Genomic DNA, 21,039 nt, shown 5'->3' on the forward strand with positions numbered 1-21,039 from the left:
TTTAGTTCGGTTATGTCTAGACATATTTTTTGTATCCCTGCAACCTACTGAACCTACCTGAAGTCATCTCTGAAATGTCAGAACACAGTCCTGTTAACCCGTAGAGGACACGTGCGTAGGCCATGGAGTGTCACCCCCCCAGCCAGCGTGGGGGAGATGCCCGCACGTATCAGCCCTCACCTTCAGGAGCCGGGTGTGTTTGGGTGCTTCATCCAATTGCAGAGCCCGGGTTCTGTTCTTCGAGCATCACGGCTGCCTTAGTGGAAAAGGAGAATCTCCACAGTGCCACTGTTCCGTGGTTTACCGAGCAGCAAAACATCTGATCCAAACATTTAAGCTAGTTTCCATGGACTCTCATGAACCTCACTGTGCTGTTTCCTAGCCCCTTCTTGGGTTTGTAATGTAGACGTGAGACCAGCCTGAGCCCTTGGAATTACAGAGTCCCCTCTTTACCATCCACGGAAGGTGGTCCTCCAGCCTCTTCCTCCTCTGGGTGGAGCAGACCTTGTGCCTCGCGAGGCAGCCCTTGGGAGCTTTGCCGGCCACAGCTGTGGTCTCTTACTGCTCTGAACGGGCCCCTCGTGGCATCACCTGGGTACCACAGTCACCTGGACACCCTTGCTGATCCCCGAGCAACCAGCATCCTCATGCCTTCCCTGTATCTCACCCTTTACCAGTTTGAAGACAGCCCTCCTTCCCTTCACAGCCCTCATCTTCAGGCCAAACAGCCCTAACTGTCCTCTGTGTGAAATGGTCCAGCCCTTCAGCATCCCAGCCTCCCCCGTCCAGATGTTTACTGGTTTGTCCCTGCCCCTCCCCTGCTCCAGGGGTCACCGACTCAGTTCACAGGAGAGGGACCTGTTACTTCCTGTGAGCCTGATGTTCTGCTCTCATTTAGGCCTCTTAAAATCGAAACCCTCTCCGTTCTTTCACTCAAGCGTTGCCAGACCAAGTCTTCATTGTCCCACTCTGTGTGTGTTTGTTTTCCTGAAAGGCGGAAATCTACAATTTCTCTGTCAGCTCTCAATGTCTTGGCTTTAACTCAACATTCCAGTCCCTGGAAGTGACGTCACCGCTGCCATTCACCCTCTCTCCAGCCCTCTTGCTTCTGCTGTCTGCGGATGCGCTTGCCAGTCACCATCTGGGTCTTCATTTATGATTTTGTTAATGGTGATGAGCTGGCTGGACAGAGCCATGAGTACCTGGCTTGGTGACGGCAGCCAAAAAAAGTTCTCAACTTCATACTTTATTATTATCATCATTTTACCTTTTTTGGCATGGAGAAGCCTTCGCTGAATATTTTCTTCCTAGTGAGCTGTTTTAAGCTCGGTTTGTAAGATCTTTGTGCAAAACCTGGAGCATCTCAAAATGCATTTTTTCCCTTAAGTATAAAGCAGGAAGCTCAGTGGTAGGGTGTGTGCTTAGCGTGCACAAGGTCCTGGGTTCAATCCCCAGGACCTCTGTTAAAAAAAAAAAAATGCAGCACTGTAACTCAAATTTGCAATTATGCCAGGGAGGGATTTGCATATTTCAACTTGCAATGAAGCTCCCTCGCAATTTATTTGGATATATTTACAAAGCACCTGGCTAGAGTTACTGTTGAGATAAAAGTCAGAAAGCTCCCTTACCAGAATGTCTTCATGGTGTTAGAGCTCTCCGATCCACACCCAGGCGTGAACCGGGCCCAGAGTGTGACTATTACATGCAGTGACGGCAGTAGGAGGAATGCGACCCTAGTAGTGGTAAGAGGAGCGGTCCTTATTTTTCTGAATTTAGTAACTACCTGCTCACCTTCTCAAATACATTCATTCTTGTCCGAACACCCACTCTGGGAGTAGAATTTCATTTTTCTTGTGTCACGGATGAGAAAAAGGAAACTGAGGGAAGTTAAATAACTTGCTCAAGGTCACAGGACAAGTCAGTGTATTAACCCAGGTCTGGGCTGATTTCAAGCCCTGAGCACTTTCTGTTATGTCCTGAAGCTTCTCAAATGCCTCCCACACCAAAATAATAATAATAATAATAATAATAATAATAATAATAATAATAATAATAATAATAATAATAATAATAAAATCAGTGACTGCCAGTTAAAGCATTCACTTGTGACCAGAGAGTTGCCCTCATAAGAGCCTGTCTGGAAGGGCAGGTGGCCGCAGCCCAGGACCTGGAGTCCTCCTGGTGTGCCTGGCTGGATGAAGGCCTTCCCTATGTCCCCAGGGGAGGTGGTGACGGGCTGCCTGGACAGGTCTGGACAGACCTTCGTTGGCAAGCTTGTCTTTCCCTGTTCCTGTGAGCACCTTGCGATGCTCCCTCGTCCCCGAGCCGGGGAGCCACTGTACCTCTTCCCCAGGACCGGGTCCTGGACCACATCCCAGCCTGGTTCTCAACATCCGCGGACCTGGGGCAGGGAGGCAGAGTGGCATCCCCTCAGGTGTGACCTGTGGTGACTCAGAGCCTCTCTGGCTGGGAGACCAGGACCACCAATGATGTGAGGCGGGGAGAGGGGAGGGGGAGGGGGAGGGAGGGCACTGGTTCCAGACCTTGCCAGGTCTGTAGATGTTAAATCAGAGCAGGAATGAAGCCTCGGTGACCCTCGTGGGTCTTCCTGAGGTCCCAGATAAAATCTCAGGCCCACAAAGGGGGTCGAACTAATTAATTCAGATGCAATTTTCTTTTTAAATGGGTGATTTGAGAAATTTCTCTCAGAGGCCATCGCTTGTCCTTAGTTTTCCAGGGTGTTGAGTAACTTCATGTGTCTGTGGAAGGGTTCAGGAGATGCCCTCGCTTTTCCTGGGAGCTAATGGTAGGTCCTCGGGAATCCTCCCCCAGGGGAGAGACCCAGGGCTGTCTGGGTGCATGTACAAAGGTGAGCGTGTTGAGCAATTTAAAATGCTCGGAGTCACTCTGAGGTTGCATGCGTGTGCCTGTGGATAAAAGAGGAGCGTTCGGGGATTAACAGCATCTAGGCCGAGTCTGGGGACTTACAAGGACAGCCACGGTGGGAAATTGGACCAAGTCTCAAACCTTCTGAAAGAGACATAAGCCAGCAAGAAGCGTTCTTAGTTATGTGTGGTGAGTGGAGGCGTCAAGACAGGATGAGGAGCCACAAGGAGCTCGGAGTTTCTACCAGTAAATCTCAGGCGGGTAGCTGGGACGTGTGGGCTGAGTCTGTGGACGTGCAGCGGTGTGACCTGACCCATGCTTCATCCCACTCTTGTACAACTTAGCTCTACATAATTATTCTCCTGGACTTCAGGCCGCAGGTAAACAAGAAACAGATGAGCAAGTGAGACTGTGGCCAAAAGGGCCCACACAATAGAAAGGCAAGATGCGAAACCCAGAATCCTGCAGATGTACTGATTCTGCCTGGCCCGAGTGAGCACTGGGACTTTGGGGGTGTGATAGGCCTGCAGGAATGGAGAATCCACTTTCCTGCTGGACTTGGTAGTGTGGGATGCAAGCCTTGGTAGTGTGCTGCTAGCAGCCTTCTTGTGCCCACGAGGTGCTAACCAGCCTGAGAAAGCAGCAAACACGGGGAGGCAGGGCTGAGGGACATGGAGAATGATTTTTTTCTTTCTTCTTTTAATTGAGGTATAGACAAACAATAAGGTCCTACTGTATAGCCCAGGGAACTATATTCAATAGGTTGTAAAACCTATAATGAAAAAGAATATGTGCATATATATGCATGAGAATGACTTGATGACACCGCCCACCGTAGACCCTGAGTCCAGCTGGGGCAGTGTGAGCCAGTGAATTCCAGATTTTGCTTAAGCTATTTCCAGTTGGGTTTTCTGCCACATGAAATTGGGAGACTCATAATACAAGCTGATGATGGCTTTTATCGAAGGGACACTTCCCTCATCATTTTATTTGGGGGGATGGCAGCACGAAGGTAAGACCTTTATCACCATAATTCCGTGGGTCTAAATAGGATGCCAGCGAAGGGGCGGGCAGCCCTGCTGTACGTCCAGGGTGGAGCGCAGACCAGGCGTCTGAGCCTCCCCTGCTCTCTGACGGACATGCCCTGTATCTTCACCCATCCAGCCACCTCCCTTCTCTGCCTTGGGTTTCCTCCCCTGGAATTCCAGGTCCGTGTCTGCATGCCATTCTGTCTGAGAAACTAAATGATGAACTTGGCCCCCTCCCACTGTTTTGCTGACGGATGAGAAGGCTGTCACACACGTACCCAGGGGTAGGTTTTGACACTTCAGGTGTGGTGGTGAGCAATTATGCAGATGTATTCCAGAAGGATGATGCTTTTGAGGGACTCCAGGGCATTGAATTTCTCAAATAGCCCTGGCTTGTGCTTATTACTCGTTTCGCTGCGGTGCATAATGTAACTCAGAGTCCTGTTGCATTTTGCTGAGCAGTTAAAGAACCTGGAAAGTGCAGAGTAGTGACGTTGACCATGCGCCTGCAGGAAGGGCCCCGCTGCCCACCTGCTCCCCGGCTGTCAGCTGTCTGGTGCTGCTGGCTCGACATTTCAAGGTCACTCGGGAGTGAAGCTTTGTGATGTAGTCCAGCGGATGGATGGTGGCAGGGAATATAAGCCGAGCACTGCAGGAGGGCAGAGCCAGCCAGTGTGGGGAGGAGGGGCCTCAGTTTTGCCAGCTTTTAGGGAGGTGTTGGAGATGGGGTTGATTGATTCTAAACAAAGGAAGGTAGAAATATTCAGCTTTTACGTTGGCACTGTCTCCAAACCTTTTACTGCGTGGCTCAAATGGTCCTGATGCAGAAGATTTACTGGGCAGATCCAGGCATCTCCCCAACCCCAAGAATGCTGAGCAAAGTGGATGTTACTGGCAACGTTGTCCCCGTTACTGACAACATTGTCCCCGTTACTGACAAAGTCAGCGATGGGAAGGCTGCTCTGGTTCCTGGGGGCCTTCTGCCTTTGAGGCTCTAGGTAAAAACTCACTCCTTAGCTTTTTCAGTAATCGGGGGTTGGAGAGCTGTTTTTAAATATATTTTTCATTGAAGTATAGTCAGTGTACAATATTGTGTCAATATCTGGTACACAGGGTCAAGTTGCAGTCATACACACACACATACATATATTCCTTTTTATGTTTTCGTTAGAGGTTACTACAAGATACTGACTATGGTTCCCTGCGCTCTACAGAAGAAACTTGCTGTTTATCTATCTCATGTGTAATGGTGTCTGCAAATCTTAAACTCCCAAATTATCCCTTCCCACCCTCTTCCTGGGGTTGGGTGGAGAGGGGTCTTAAATCTTGTTACCTTGAGCATTTTTCCAAGACTGACTTCAGTCCTACTTTATTGAAAGTCAAGACCTTGCCCAGGCTTCACATATGGTTTCTGTTTCTGGGTTCACAGTACTATTGTCTGATTGATGAAATGAACACATTATGTGACTGTAGGAAGCCCTGCTCTTTTTTTTTTTTTTTTTTCCTTGTCACTTCGAAAACATTGTGCCATCATCACCTCTCCAAAGGGTTTATAACACTCATTCACGTCTGGATTTCTGTGTTTGCCTCTCTCTGTAAACACAATTAAGTAGACTGATGCTCCCCATCAAGATTGCTTGAATGAAAAATGACCAGTAATGGAAAAATAATCACATACATGAGAAAAAATTAAGGGGAAAAAATCACCTGATAAGAATAACGACCATTGAACGTATTATATTCCTTTTCCATTTTGTCAAATCTTACTACGTTACATTAAAAAAAAAAGATTTGTTTTGGAGGTCATGTGGTTAGAGCTTAATTTCTCAGAGACATAGAAGGCTTTGGAGAAAGGTATGCTTTGAGGTTTGAGAGAAAGGAAGGAGAGAAACTTCTTTGTGGATTTTAAAGAAAATTATTTATGTGGAAAATGTAATTTTTAAAAAGCCTAATTTTTAGAGCAATCCAAAGTTATAGAAGAGTAGCTTTCTAGCTAAATTTATCCAAGACAAAGGAGAGCCATTTGGAAAGCCTTCCAAGGGGGTTTTCTCGAAATTGTCAAAGAACCTGTCAGGGTAAAAGCCGGGGCAGGTGGAGGACAGCGGGAGAGTTGAATGAACTAATTTTCTGTTGACTGTTGTCCACATGCTCCCAGAGCCAAGATTTCACATCATCTATTTTAGTATTTAGAATCAAATTTGAAGACCATTGTCAGGATAAAAACTACTATTCTGTTTTCCCCATTAAAAAAAATCTACACCCAGATGCACTGATGGGGTGATACCAAAACTGTCTCCTATTCACCCGTCGTCACTTCCATGATTCCCTTGGGGAACTCGCCTGTTACCAAGTGATTCTTTAGTTTTGCAGTAGACAGTCATAGGCAGGCTCTGTACTTTCATTTCCTACCCAAAGCCCTGTGCTATGTTTAATTGCCATTTTATGCCCTCAGAAAACTGGGGCTCAGAAGCATTATGTGATCCTTTATACCCCTCGAATATTTTACTTAATCGTAAACCCAGTTAGAAACAGAAATCAGATTTATCAACTTCACAGTTGCAGGCTTATTCCCCCTGCCTTATTGTTTGTGTAATGTTTTGGGACCAAATTATTTTGCAGAGGGTCCACCATCACTAAAAAATGTCAAACATGAGATATCAAATCTGCATATACCACCTTTATTTATCATTTTAGGCAGAGTAACTGTTTGGACACAGGGTGTCTCATGACTGTGGAGTTGGGAGCATCCTGTTAGTCGGACTTGGTTTTGTACCAGATTTGAAGATTGAACGTGAGGGAGGTACAGTGTTGTGCTTTGGGAGTGAATAAAACAGCCAAGGGAAAGTGAAGTCCATCTCAGTGGGAAACGGTGCTGGTGTGATTTTATTAAGTGTCGCATTCCTTGAGGACAAAACGGCACCGTGTCTTAATGGGCTTCATGTGCAGAGAACATGTCTTGTGGAGTTGCTGTCTCTCCTGAGACAAGTGGCCGTGAAAAATGGAAGGATCTGAGATAACTCATTGGGGCTGTGCATGTCACCACACGAATCCTGCAGTCTGTCCCACTGTCATGGTTGACGTTTCCTTTTGCTGGGTGCAGGGTTCTTCTTGGTCCAAATTCTGTGCATACCACTGCTAACTAATGAAAAAATAAATGTGTCTCCATCCTCAGCAGAATATCACCCACAACTCTAAATAAAACATTGTCGAATAAATGACATTGGGCCTCTTTTTGCCAGGAGGCTATAACACTCAAAAAGTCAAAACCTTAAATCAAGCATGTTAAACTTGGGGTGAGGGGGACCAGCAGCACCCTGATAATTTAATCCTTATGAATCAGTTATAATCCTCTGCATCTCCTTCTATTCACTTCCCCATTTTGCTGATTCTTTGCCCAACCACATGCAATTAGAATTTTTTTATTACTGTTTTTATTAGTTGCATTGGCAGAAAGAGAAGAAACACTTTTCACCCCCTAAATATTCATGACTTCCCAGGGAATGAATAGTTGGACTTCATATCCTATATTTGAAATGTTGCATAGTCTTGGGTTTTTTGTTTTGTTTTGTTTTGGTTTTTTTTGACTGAAATAGGAGAAGCAATCCTAATTTGAGATATAAGCAAGTTAGGGTCAGAGATGAGACTCGCACATGAATGCATTATAGTTACTAAATTCAGGCCTGCTTTTAGCTATGGAGTTTTTTTTAATTGAAGTGTAGTTGATTTACAATGTTGTGTTAATTTCTGATGTACAGCACAGCGCTTCAGTTATCTACATGTTCTTTTTCATAATAGCTTATTGCAAACTATTGAGTATAGTTCCCTGGGCTCTACAGTAGGACCTTGTTGTTTATCTCTTTTATATATAGTAGTGTGTAACTGCCAATCTCAAATTCCTAATTTATCCCTCCCTACCCTTTCCCCTTGTGTGACCGTAAGTTTATTTTCTATGTCTGTGAGTCTGTTTCTGTTTTGTAAATAAGTTCATTTGTGTCATTATTTTAGATTCCACTTATAAGTGATATCATACGACATTTATCTTTCCCTGTCTGACTTACTTCACTTAGTATGATCATCTCTGGGTCCATCCATGTTGCTGCAAATGGCATTATTTCATTCCATTTTATAGCTGAGTAGTATTCCATTGTACAGATATACCACAGCTTCTTTATTCAATCATCTGGCAATGGAGATTTTTTTAAAATTAAACTTTAATTTTAGCTAAGTATAGATTCAATGGAGTTGAAAGAAATAATACAGAGATCCCTCCATATACCTTTTACCCACTTTACATGTGTTAACATCTTGCAAAACAGTCACCACCAGGATATTGATGTTGGTATGAACAAGATATAGAACATCTCCATCCCCACTGAGATCTCTCCTGTTGCCATTTTATAGTCAACACTCCCTTTCTGCCCCTACCTCCTTCTTAACTCCTGCTAACCTCTTACCTCTTCTCTAACTCTATAGTTTTGTCATTTCAAGAAGTTCATGTAAATGGAATCCAACAGTATTTCACCTTGTAGGATTGACTTTTTTTACTTACCATGTTTCAATGAAGATTCATCCTGGTCATTGTGTGTGTCAATGGTTTGCCCTTTTAATTGCTGAGTAGTGTCTCATGGTATGGAAACCACACAAATGGGTCAAAGAAGAGATCACAAGAAAAAAATTAACAAAATATTTTGTGATGAATAAAAATGAAAGCATAATATTAAAACTTATAGTAGGTAGCAAAAGCAGTTCTCAGAGGGAAATTCATAGCTCTAAGTGCCTAAATTTAAAATAAGAAAAATCTCAAATCAATAAGCCAGTCTTCCACATTAAGAAACTAGAAAAAGAAGAGCAAACTAAACCAAAGCCCGCAGACAGAAGGAAATAGTAAAGATTACAATGGACGGAAATGAACTAGAGAATAGAAAACCCATGGAAAGAATAAATGACTTCAAAAAATCAGTTCTTTGAAAAGATCAGTAAAACTGACAAACCTTAACCAAGAATGACCAAGAAAAAAAGAGAGGAGACTCAGATTACTAAAATCATGAATAAAAGTGGGGACATTACTACCAACTTTATGTAATTGAAAGAGAATTCTATAAACTACCGTGTACCAACAAGCTAGATAACCTAGATGAACTGAAGGAATATGTGGAAACACATGCACTCCCAGAACTGACTGAAGAAGAAGTAGAAAATCTGAATAGACATAACAAGTTAAGAGAATTAATTGGTAATCAGAAAACTTCCAAGAAAGAAAAGCCCAAGGTCGTTTGGCTTCACTGTCAAATTCTGTAAAATCTTTAAAGAAGATTTAACATCAGTTCTTCTTGAATCTCCCAAAAAAAGAGTGGAGGAAGGAATAGTTCCTAAATCATTCCGTGGGTCCAATATTACCCTGATACCAAAGCCAAAGTCATCACACACAAAAAAAGAAAATCTTAGATTTAAGTTCCCTTATGAATATAGATGCAAAAATCATCAAAAAATACTAACCGAATGAACTTGTGTATCAATTCAACTTAAAAGATGACAGTGTCCTTCTGTGTAGCTCCTGCCTGCCTTTCCATTGTCCAGATTTCTCTAATGCTTTCCTGCCCCATGAATAGAACTATGATCCATCCACAATTCCATCCTGGGTTTGTCATATAAACAGACATTATTAAAATACTCACTCCGGCCAATCATAATTCCCCATGGAAAAGAAAAGATGGGAATACTTCTACTATAAATAGTCTATGAGAGCTGAAAGCAGGAACTGGATGCCGTCTAATCAACTAAATGATTGTTAAATTATTTAAGCTCTTCAGATGAAGCCAGGTAAGGTGCTTGACTTGGGTGGGGGGACAGATGAGGAGGCAGGAAGGCAACACAGGGAGGGAACCAGCTCTGCTACCTGCCTTCCATATTCACATAAGAGAGGGATGCTTCAGAGTAAGTCAGTGTCTCTGGAAAAGCCTATTACTAGACCCTTGGTCTGTGGCCCCAAGATAGTGTCACCTAGCAATGAGCAGTGGCCTTGCCTGCCTGGTGCTCATAGTATGCGTGCAGACACACGCCTAACCCCGCCAGCATTTTGTACCCACCCTGAGTTTGGGGAGTGAGTTGAAAGCCCTCTGTTTTCTCTTTGAACAGAACAGATATTCATACTCTAAGACAGTTAAGGCAGAAATCCAATTACTGATCTAATTAGCACCTTTGAGGGGTAAATACCAAATTTAGCACTGGAGAAAAGCTCAAATTACCCAGTATGGTTGACAGGTCACCTTCTTAGAGAGTCTGGTGGAGGGCCAGGGGCCCTGGGGCACACAGACTGCTGAGCTTAGTCACTGCTGATCAGAATTTAGCCCTCTGCATCCAAAGCCTTTTTCAAATATAGCTTTCCAGTTAACATCATTTTCGAAGGTGTTTTCATTCCCTAGGGAGTTTGGTAAATGACTTTCTTTTGGCTCAGTCCCACTTTAAAAATTGTTTATCCTGCTGCTGAAAATTCCATTTGTCCTAGGTCTTAAGGTGAAATTAAAATTCCATTTAGGGACTAAGCATGCCCACATGAGAGTTTGGGCTTCATTAGAAAGAATTTGGTTGTTTGCTTTATTTTCTGCCACCCTGGGCTCTTTTATTTTTGAAGCTGATCTGAGGGTCTTTGGAAGGACACTGAAGCAGGAAAAGAACAGTGTGCTGGGGCTTGTGGCATTTTTGAACTGTAACAGAATATTCTTTCTCTCCAACCCATCTGTAGAAGCTATTCCACAATACCCAAGCAGGATCCTACCTACACGGCTCTCAAATATCTGAGACATATGAAGAAATTACAACACTTTTTTTCTTCTGAAGACTAGGCTTTTCATTCATTGATTGATTGATTCTTTTTTATTTTAATCTATTTTTATATGTAGTGGCTAACATTTGTAAATCTCAAACTCCCAAATTTATCCCTTCCCACCCCTTTCCCCGGTAACCATAAGATTGTTTACTATGTCTGCGAGTCTGTTTCTGTTTTGTAGATGAATTCATAGTGTTCTTTTTATTTTTTTCAGATTCCACATGAGTGACATCATTTGGTATTTTTCTTTCTCTTTCTGGCTTACTTCACTTAGAATGACATTCTCCAGGGACATCCATGTTGCTGCAAATGGCATTATTTTATTCGTTTTTATGGCAGAGTAGTATTCCATTATATAAATATACCACAATTTCTTTATCCAGTCATCTGTCAGTGGACATTTAGGTTGGTTCTGTGTCTTGGCTATTGTAAATAGTGCTGCTGTGAACATTGGGGTGCATGTATCTTTTCACATTAGAGTTCCCTCCAGATATATGCCCAGCAGTGGAATTACTGGGTGATATGGTAAGTCTATTTTTAGTTTTTTGAGGAATCTCCATACTGTTTTCCATAATGGTTGCACCAAACTGCATTCCCACCAGCAGAGTAGGAGGGTTCCCTTTTCTCCACAGCCTCTCCAGCATTTATCGTTCATGGACTTTTGAATGATGACCATTCTGACTGGTGTGAGGTAATACCTCCTTGTAGTTTTGATTACAGTTGCATCTGGGCATCTTTCTCTGATTCCCAAGAGACAAGTTCAAGCAAGAAGTCTGCATTTGGTGGTTTCTTCTTAAGCATCATTACAAACAAGTGCTGATCAGCAGTCACGTTTAAATGTTCTCCAGTAGCACCCGGCCTCCTTTCTCTCTAGCAGGTACCATGAGAGACAAACCATTGAGAAGCAGTATTATCTTTGACTGTTAATTTCTTTAGTCAAACCGATATTTGCATGACTCCTGTGTGGCAGATGTGAGCAAAATGCCTGCCCTCGTGGTACTTAGGGTCGGATGTAAGAGGCAGATGTGATCAGATCATCACACAAAGACAGGTCTGATGTGAAGTGGAGTGAAGTCTCCAGAGGCAGCTTACCTGAGTTCAAATCCTGGCTCTACCACCTGCGAGCTCTGTGACTTGGGGCATTTAATCCACTGTCTCGTGCTCCTCCTCTGTGAGAAGGGGTATTATCAGTAGTACCTCAGAAGGTGGTTGTACTTACACAGGGAAGTGCTATGTTTTTATTAATAACGTTAACTGTGACAAGTACTCCAAAGAGCACAAGACATGAAGCTCTCACCTAGAACAGGTGCCAGGAAGGCTTCCCGGGGAACGTGAGTGGCACTTTGCTAGACTGGAAGGATATTGGAAGGATGAGAGGGGTCGATGAGGAGAAGTGGGTGGGACCGGAAACGGAGCACTCCAAGTAGAGGTCGTGACAGGTGCAAAGGATGCAGGGGAGGGAGGGGTGTCAGGGGGAAGGCGGTGTGTTGAAGACCCATATGGTTGGAGCACAGACAGCAAGGGGCGGAGTGACGGGAAGGCAGGGGCCAGGCATGTTAAGGATCAGTTTCTTCACACATATTCCTTGGAACCTCATCATGTTCAAACTTGTATATAACCCTACATTCAATGATATATTTCTAGTGAAAATCCTTTCTTTTTTTTTTTTTTTTTATTGAAGCATAGTTGATTTACAAGGTTGTGTTAGTTTCTGGTGAACAGCATAGTGATTCATTTACACACACACACACACACATATATATATATGCTTTTAATTAGTAGTAGAAGTAGTAGTATGTTTCAGAGGAACAGCATTATAATTTTACATTCTATTTTTATTTTACTTTTAATGGAGGTACTGGGGATTGAACCCAGTACCTTGTGCATACTAAGCACATGATCTACCACTGCGCTATACCAACCCCCCCATATGTTCTTTTTTAATATATATTCTTGTTCATATTCTTTAACATTATAGGTCATTACAAGAAATTGAATATAGTTCCCTGTGCTGTACAGTATGTCCTTGTTGTTTGTCTATTTTATATATAGTAGTGTGTATCTGCAAATCCCAAACTCCCAATTTATCCCTTCCCACCCGCTTTCCCCTTTGGTAACCATAAGTTTGTTTTCTATGTCTGTGAGTCTGTTTCTGTTTTATAAATGAGTCTTTTGCGCCATTCTTTTAGATTCCACATACAAGTGACATCATATGGTATTTGTCTTTCTGTGTCTGACCTCCTTCACTTAGTATGAGCATGTCCAGGTCCACCCATGACAAATTGAAAGCCCTTTTTTAATGGCTTAGGCTTAACCGTATGAACTTGCCACTTCCGGAGGTCATAAACAGTTGAATATCATTACCTTCATATGGTTAACATCCATTTCATATTTCATCCCTCAAAGGGTGACAAGACCACCACTCAGTGTCTGAAATTAAAAGCCAAGCTGGTCAGGCACAGTCCCTTCCCAGCGGAGCTGACGGTTGCCCTTCTCAAGGATTTTGGGACCTGTGAAGTTCAAGGACGGGTGAGGTTTTAGAGACATAAGGGGGCTGATACCATCTGCACAGGCTGTCACTTGGGGAGAATCTTGTTGATCGGTTGCCCCTGAGAGGTCTGGACGGAGTCTGTAACCTCACTGGCTGACTTTCAGAAACGAGAAGGGGACCGTGGACTGGCTGGCTCGCCAAAAGCTTACCAAGGTTGAGGTGAGCTGTCATAACTGAGAAGGTTTACAGCTGGTTCTGGGGCCACTTGTTACCATGGCTACCGATAACCCACCTTTTCCTGAGACTGTGAGAGCTGTTTTTATTCTTGTGGTTCAACTTAAGAAAAGGCTGTAAGAATGGGCCCAACTCTTGAAAGCAAGTGGTGGAGACACTGACTACTCATCACTTCTTTCTGGACTCAGTCAGAAAAGAAAGATACTTACGCACGCACTGCTTTCAAGTTCTGAACGTGAGTGCCATTCCATTGGCAGTTCAAAGGCTTGCTTTTATTTTGTGGACCTGGTGCTTTAAACTGATAAAGATGAAAGCCATTCTCCCATATCCTAAGCACTCTTCAATTCTTCCCCCTGTGTGTTTTGTGTATTTTTCCCTCCCTTCTTTACTGTGAGACAAGAAATTGAATGTAGTTCCCTGTGCTATACAGTAGGTCCTTGTTGTTTATCTATTTTATATACAGTAATGTGTATCTGCAAATCTCAAACTCCCAATTTATCCCTTCCCACCCCCTTTCCCCTTTGGTAACTGTAAGTTTGTTTTCCATGTCTGTGAGTCTGTTTCTGTTTTGTAAATAAGTTCATTTGTGCCTTTCTTTTAGATTCCACATGTAAGTGACATCATATGGTATTTGTCTTTCTGTGTCTGACTTCCTTCACTTAATATGAGCATCTTCTGGCAGCCTTCCCAAAGCAGGCCAATCACCCTAAGTGTGACGCTTGGTTTCCCCTGAATTTCCTGCTCACACAGCTAACTCTGTGAGCCAGCTCTCCTTTGTAGGGATTTAATCACGACCTCTTACCCTTTTGTGGTCCCTTCTAGTACAAGGCGTGTGGATAATTCCAACACAAGGCTGGTGGTCCAGATTGAAAAGGATCCAGGTAAGAGGATATCTTCCTACTCTCTTTTTAAGCAGTTGATTGATTTTGTGGTGTAGATAGACTCCTCCCATCCCAAAAGGGAATTAAGTACTCACTTTTTAGAATCACCGTGGTGACAATGCATGTCTTGGTAAATACACTGACTGTAAAATTAAACTGCAATAGAACTGATCAAGTATCCTGATTGCTTTGGAGGTGCACTCCTCCATTTTTTAGAGTTGATCAGATATCTCTTCAGTATTGAATGACTCAGTTAATTAAGCTGCTTTAATCTGTGTATGGGAAACATCGAATACAGACTATAAACCTTGGTATCTTCTGACAAACATTTTTTTGAAAAACATCAGCATGATGAGGTCCTTCGAGGCAAACCACTTCAGGATCCAGGATCCAGAAGTCTTCAGAAACTTTGTTCAACCTTAAGCTCTGGATGGATTTATCTGGCAGAAAATTATTTTACTTTATTCTTCCTATTGTCTATCTCATTTTCAATCATTTGACCTCGTTTTTTTCCCCTCATTATCAGAATGCAAATTTCAACTGGTCTCCATTTTTATCCACCTCACTCTCTCCCCAGTGCCAAAAATGTTGTCCAGGAAGTATCCTGTTAGGCTCAATAGCTCTGTTTGAATTGCATGTACAGGATTAATTTGAAATTTGATAACACCTGGAGAGACAGGTTTACTTTTCATTTAACTTTATGTCAGTCCAACTTGAAGGGGGCGTGAATTGGGGCATAAACATCTCTAATATGGAGCCGTGGGGCTGAGATTTTGCAGGTTGTTGGTATCAGCCATGTGCACAATTTTATGAGTGAATCATGCCTTCAGTTGTTCATAATTTTGTCTCATTTTAATCTAATTATGCAGCTGTGTGGTCAAGGTGTTCTAAGAGCTCCACTTTCACTGGGTTTAAATTGTTTTGTGTTATTTAAACATCAGACAGTTTGAAAAGTTAATGAAAAGTTAATTCTCTCATTCAGGCCTTTTCCTTTACAAGTGCCCCAGACTCAAAGTAATCTCTAATTAGTGCCTCAGGATGCACGCGGATTCATCATAGAAAAGGAATATCGTGGCAGGTCAGGTAGACTTCATCTGCATAGAAAATTCAGCACACGGATACTTTATCAGATTAAATGACATGACTCAGCCCATAGGACAGTTCATTTCTTTCCATTAATTATAATTAGGTGATAAATGCACTAATTTTAATTCAGCTCTTAACTTTCATGAATGCCTAGCAATGATATGCATGGTTTGAGTGTGTTCCCCTCCAGATTTCTTAGCGGTAGATCAGTGCCCTTTCTTTGTGGGTGCACTTGGGGGCCAGTCTGCACCTTCCTGTATCCCCAGTCATACTCTGGTTCCCTCGGGTACAGAGCAGGGGATCTCCAGTCGGATCTACAGTCTTTATCTTGGACCTCCCTGAATCTCTGTCTCCACTCCAATTGACAGCCTAGGAGGGTACCCTGAGCTTTGCTTTAGGCATTTTCTCTTTGGGGCAACTCTATGCTTCTCTGACTTTCTGGGCCAGAATTTACTCCCCAAAGAAAAGATACTCCTAAAATGAAAGCACTAAAGGCAGACTTTCCTCCCAGCCCCAGGACCATGGACCAGGAGGACGTCCCAGTTTACCCAGTCTTCTTAAAAAAGGTTATATCCTTCATCACGAGAGATCTGGCAGAGGGAGTAAAAGAAAGCAGGGCCCAGCAGGGAGATGAAAGGAAATATACCATGAAGCCTCAATTCTGTGCTCCTGAGACACACTGTCCTTCCATTGGGAAGCAGGCTGTTGCATCGCTCCATCTCCTTTCCTGTATCCTCCCTCCTCTCTTCCCTTGGTGTCATCATCTACCCACTTAGAATGGCTAAGACTACACAAACAAGCAACAGTTGACAATACCAAGTCCTGGCAAGAAAGCCGTGATTCCCAGTCACTGCGAGAAAGGGTGCGACATGGTACAGCTGCACTGGACGATAGCAGGGCCACTTCTGGGGGTTTACTCCAGAGAAATGAAAACTTGTTCACGGAAGCATCTGTCCTCAAACACTGTGAGTGGATTTATTCATAAGCAGCAAAACTGGAAACAACCCAAAGGCCCTTCAGCTGTAGAATGGATAAGCAAAGAGTAGTCCCCGCCTACAAAGGAAACAGGCAAAGCACTGCTGCATTCAGCAATACAGATAAAACACCAGTGCATCATTCTGAGCGGTGGTTAGTGACTATAAGCATTTTTTAAGACTCATCAGATCGTACACTAAAAAGGGTGAATTTTACTTAATAATATAATTTATTCCTTAATAACTTATTATAATTTATTATTACAGTTTATTTTATTACTTAATAATATAAATTATTCCTCAATAAATCTGAGTTTTATATATATATAACTTAAAAACAATAAATATCATCTATATAATAATTTATATCTCTGTATAATATTTAATACTGGCAATAGTTATTTATATTGTAGCATACATATGTATGTATATATGTATGTACATGCATATATTATTTTTCATCTATTATATGTGTATATAATGTATATACATATGTGGGCGAAGAATCTGAGGATTCTGATCCCCCCTCAATCAAGTGACAGCCTCCCAGGTCTAGTACGTTGGAGGGGGCCTCCCTGAGCGTATTTCTCATCCTGTCTCCAGGGAATGATGACAACAATCTCAATTCCATCTTTTACGAGCACTTGACGAGGGCCCTGCAGGAGTCCCTCTGTGGAGACCTGGTCCTCGGCCGCTGGGGGAACTACGGCTCCGGCGACTGCTTCATTCTGGCTTCCGACTACCTCAACGCTTTTGTTCACCTGATTGAAATCGGCAATGGTCTCGTCACCTTTCAGCTGCGGGGACTGGAATTCCGAGGTAAGAATCTCTTGACGGAGGAAGTTGTTGGAAAGTCAATCATTTGAGTTCATTGCCTTGCAAAGCTTTCATACGAAGTCACGGTTGAAAAAGAATTTGATGCCTATCCGACAGAATAAGAATTTGGGCGCTCGCTACAACTGCTTTTATCCATGTCTTTGGGTATGAGTAACCCCCAGTCACTTGAGGGAGTAAGAAAGTGACATGTACAGTCTGGTGTAAACCTTTGGAGAACAAGTCAGACTTTGGTTTCATTCCATCTGGAGGAAACTCAGAAGCAACAAGAAACTGTTGCTTCCGACTCCGTGTGGAGTCTGCCAGACCTGAACCAGAACCTGGTTCTGTGCGTTGCACGTGTCATGATCTGTTGTGGCATGTCACTTTGTGTCTCTGCACTCTCTTTTTCTTTTTTTTTTTTTTTTTTTGGTCATCTGTAAAATGCTAGGAAGAAGAATGACTGTTTCATAAAGTTGTGTGATTGAACGAGATGGTGTGTATGCAGGTGCCCCCTGGATGCTCACTGCTCTGTGGTTACCGAGTTGGCCAGATCTTGAAAGTGTGACTTCAGTTTTCCCATTAATCAGATGCTGGAGCTGCGGGCTGGGTCCTGCAGGGATTAGCATGACGGATGTACTCATGTGCCCGTCTCCTGGGTTCTTTGTTTATTCCTTCATTCAGTACATGCCTTTCTCTAATCTGACCCCCAGTCTGTGCTAGGCAGTGTTCTAATGCTGGAGATGTGGTGGACACGTGACCGTGAGTTTTACCCTCGTGATGTAGAAAATAAGTAAACAAATTGAGCAAACCAGCGACAGTTTGCGGAAAGTGTATAAAGGAGGCGGATAAGGTTCTGTGACGGAAATCACTGCAGACGGTGAGCGTGAGGAGGTGTTAACATTGGATGGGACCATCAGGGAAGATCCTTGAGAACAGGAAGATGAACACTCCAGGCCAGAAACTGCTAAGTGCTGAACGTATGAGCCAGGAGCGACATGGGTGGACTGCCCTGAGCAGAGAAGGACCCAGTGTGCTGGCAATAAAGTGGCACAGAGAGGCGGGGAGGGGTGGGGTTCATGGGGACCTCAGAGTCAGGCGAAGGGCTGCATTTTATTTTATGCACAAATGGAGAGCGGTGGAGGATCTGGAAAGGGGAGTGATGGACCTGGTTTGTGCTTGAAGAGATTGTTCTGGGAGCTGTGCAGAGAGAGTGCTGGAGGGACGCAAAGGCAGACACAGGGACACCACTTAGGGGTGTCCTGGAGTCACCCAAGCAGGCGGAGATGGCGGAGGCAGCGACCTGGCCAGAGCCTTGGGGCTGGGGCAGGCGATACAGGGCATTGGGGGGAACAGATGGGGTGCTCAGCCTGCTCCCCAGTTTCTAGGCTGAGTGGCCTGGTGGACAGGGGTCACTGACTAAAACCAGGAAGCCTGGATGAGGAACGGCCCCTTTGGGATTTGGGGGTGTCATCGAGAGCTCTGCTTTGGATATTTCCATTTTAAAATGCCCTTGATTCATCCAGGTGAAGATATCCAGTAGCCAGTTGGACATGGGCGTCTCATGTTTGTTTGGGAGACATTTGTTCAGCACTGATTAAATGTCAAGCCCTGGGCTGGGGGCTGCGAATACAGAATGAAGGCTCCACCTTAAGGAGCTTGGAGCCTCGCCGAGAGGACAGACACGTGATGAGCAGGTACTGCCCAGGGAGCCGCGTGCCACAGCAGCGCCGTGCCTGGGGCACCTGGGGACCAGAGAAGTGGCACTGCCGTCAGACCAGGGTCTGGTCAGCTCGGCAGAGCAGAGGCTGCGGCTGGAATAGAGGCAGGACCAGAGGCACCAAGTCACCAGATGTGGTTTCCAGGTGGTTTGGGGGAAAGGGGTCACGGACAGTGCTAGAAAGGTAAGTAGGAGCCAGGTCTTGGCCTCCCAGAACCTCACAGTGACAAAAGGACACTTCCCGGCTAAGGACAAATCGTCATTATTTCACATTCTAAAAACCTGGCGGGGTGCGGGTACAGCTCAGTGGCAGAGCGTGTGCTTAGCATGTGTGAGGTCGTGGGTTCAATCCCCAGTCCCTCCATTTAAAAAAACAAAAACAAAAACCATTACCTAAAGAGAAGTCTTGTGCTTCCTTACAAATGCTTGGAATCTAACTTAGGGAGTTTATTTTGGAAAAGGTTATTGGGCCCAGGGCATAGTGATCAGATTCTACAGAACACAGAATCGATGTCTCCCTGAAATTTTGCACCAATGCCAGAAAATGCCACAGGAGGTGGCGGCAATTAAGTGGCTCTGGAGCAATAGAATTGTCTATTTTGAGAGCTTCCGGTTTCTCCTGGGCTTCAAAGGAAGAACTTCTAAGGCTCGCTGAGCTGAATCTGAGTTACAGCTATATCACAAGTTCTGTGTGGTTTGCAGCATTTTAGCAAACTTTACCCATCAGATGACGTATGGAAGGAAACTGGTGACCAACATCAGTGTATCAGCCCCAAGACAGAGGCGGTGATCGTGTGAGGTGACTGCCCAGGAATGATGTCTCGGGAGAAAATGCGAGAAGGACACCTTTTACAATCCCTTTTCCTTGACCTAATTTTACTGGAGTTTGGAACCCAGGGCTGTTGAGAGAGCCTATAGCTTGACAGCAATCTAAATGTTGCTCTGGTTGCAGGAAGAAGCCAGGTGACCTAAGATGACTTTCTCTTTTCTATCTCTTTGCAACATGCAGGAGAGTATTCCTAGGGAAGACCTTCTTTTCTGTTTTCCTCTCTGGGTATTTTTCTAAGCTATCTCTTCAGGAGTTCACTTGTCTTTCCGTCTTCCCATTTTCCCAAATAGCAGGCTTTATTTTGGGCAAATTTTAACCTCCTTCAGCACAGCCTGCGGATGCATTGACTCTCTCCCCAATGCATCCTGAAGCCATCAGTGGAAACAGGAGCTGCTCACGGCACAGGCTGACTCTCAGGAAATGAACAGTGCACCCCCAAGGAAGGCATCCTCCCCAAGGCCAGGAAGGAAGGTCCATCTGTCTTTCTCTCACCGAAAGGGATGCTTTTGTGTCAGTAGGAATTTTTAATTGCAAATGACAGACATCAGGTCTCTGACTTAAGCAGGAGAAGGGTCTACCAGAAGATGTTGCCCAGAGCACAGACTTGCTGAGATGGCTGGAGAAGCAGGCTCCGTGGCTGTCAGACCAGAGACATCTCTAAAGTCACACTGCAGTGCCGAGCCTGTGAAGAGATCCGTCACATCTCAGCTGGCAGACCCAGCATGGCCCTCGTGACCTCATGACCCTGGATATTGGACGCTGCCACCCCTATGGCATTTGACTGCCCGGAAACAGGATGACCAGCCCCTGCTACCACCTCCCTTCCAGAATACTTCCCACCCAAGCCCCACTTCTCTGCATTGCCAGCTCGCTAGCCAGTGTCTGGGGGGCACATCTGACGGAGAAAGCTGAGACCGCAGGCAGATGGTCTAGAGGCAAAGAAGAGCAGGAGAGAGTGTCTGGCTTCCAGTTCCTATAGTGGGAGGTGATTGCTGCCTCCTGCCCAGACTCATAACACGGGTACCATATAGGTGGGAGTCATGCCTGCCCCTGTAACGGCTAAGTCCCAGATGTCAGCGACTAACACAGTAGATGTTGATTCTGCACTCACATAGAGTCCAGTCCGTGAGAGACGGAGGGGAAGGCCCCGTTCCACGCTACCAGGGATCCTGGCGAATAGAAACTCTCCGTAGTTCTTAGCACACTGCTAGGGGAAAAGACTTGGCGAGCAGTTAACCAGTCTCTGGCACAGTGGGTAATTTTCCAAACTC

The 21,039-nt window shown here is 44.4% G+C and overlaps 1 protein-coding gene across 6 annotated transcripts in view; it reads left to right on the forward strand.

Annotated features, from left to right (window-relative positions):
* LOC105066695 (pecanex 2) overlaps positions 1-21,039 on the forward strand; it is a 271,254-nt gene that overhangs the window by 192,242 nt on the left and 57,973 nt on the right. For all 6 annotated transcript variants that reach the window (XR_012509907.1, XM_074373145.1, XM_045514586.2 and 3 more), the window contains 2 exons: positions 14,288-14,346; positions 17,010-17,225. Coding sequence is in view for 5 of the 6 variants with exons in the window: in XM_074373145.1 (XP_074229246.1) it covers positions 14,288-14,346; positions 17,010-17,225 (275 nt within the window). In the remaining variant the exon portion in view is untranslated. The remainder of the gene's footprint in view (positions 1-14,287; positions 14,347-17,009; positions 17,226-21,039) is intronic.

The sequence above is a fragment of the Camelus bactrianus genome, chromosome 11 (genome assembly GCF_048773025.1).
Source record: "Camelus bactrianus isolate YW-2024 breed Bactrian camel chromosome 11, ASM4877302v1, whole genome shotgun sequence".
NCBI lineage: Eukaryota > Metazoa > Chordata > Mammalia > Artiodactyla > Camelidae > Camelus > Camelus bactrianus.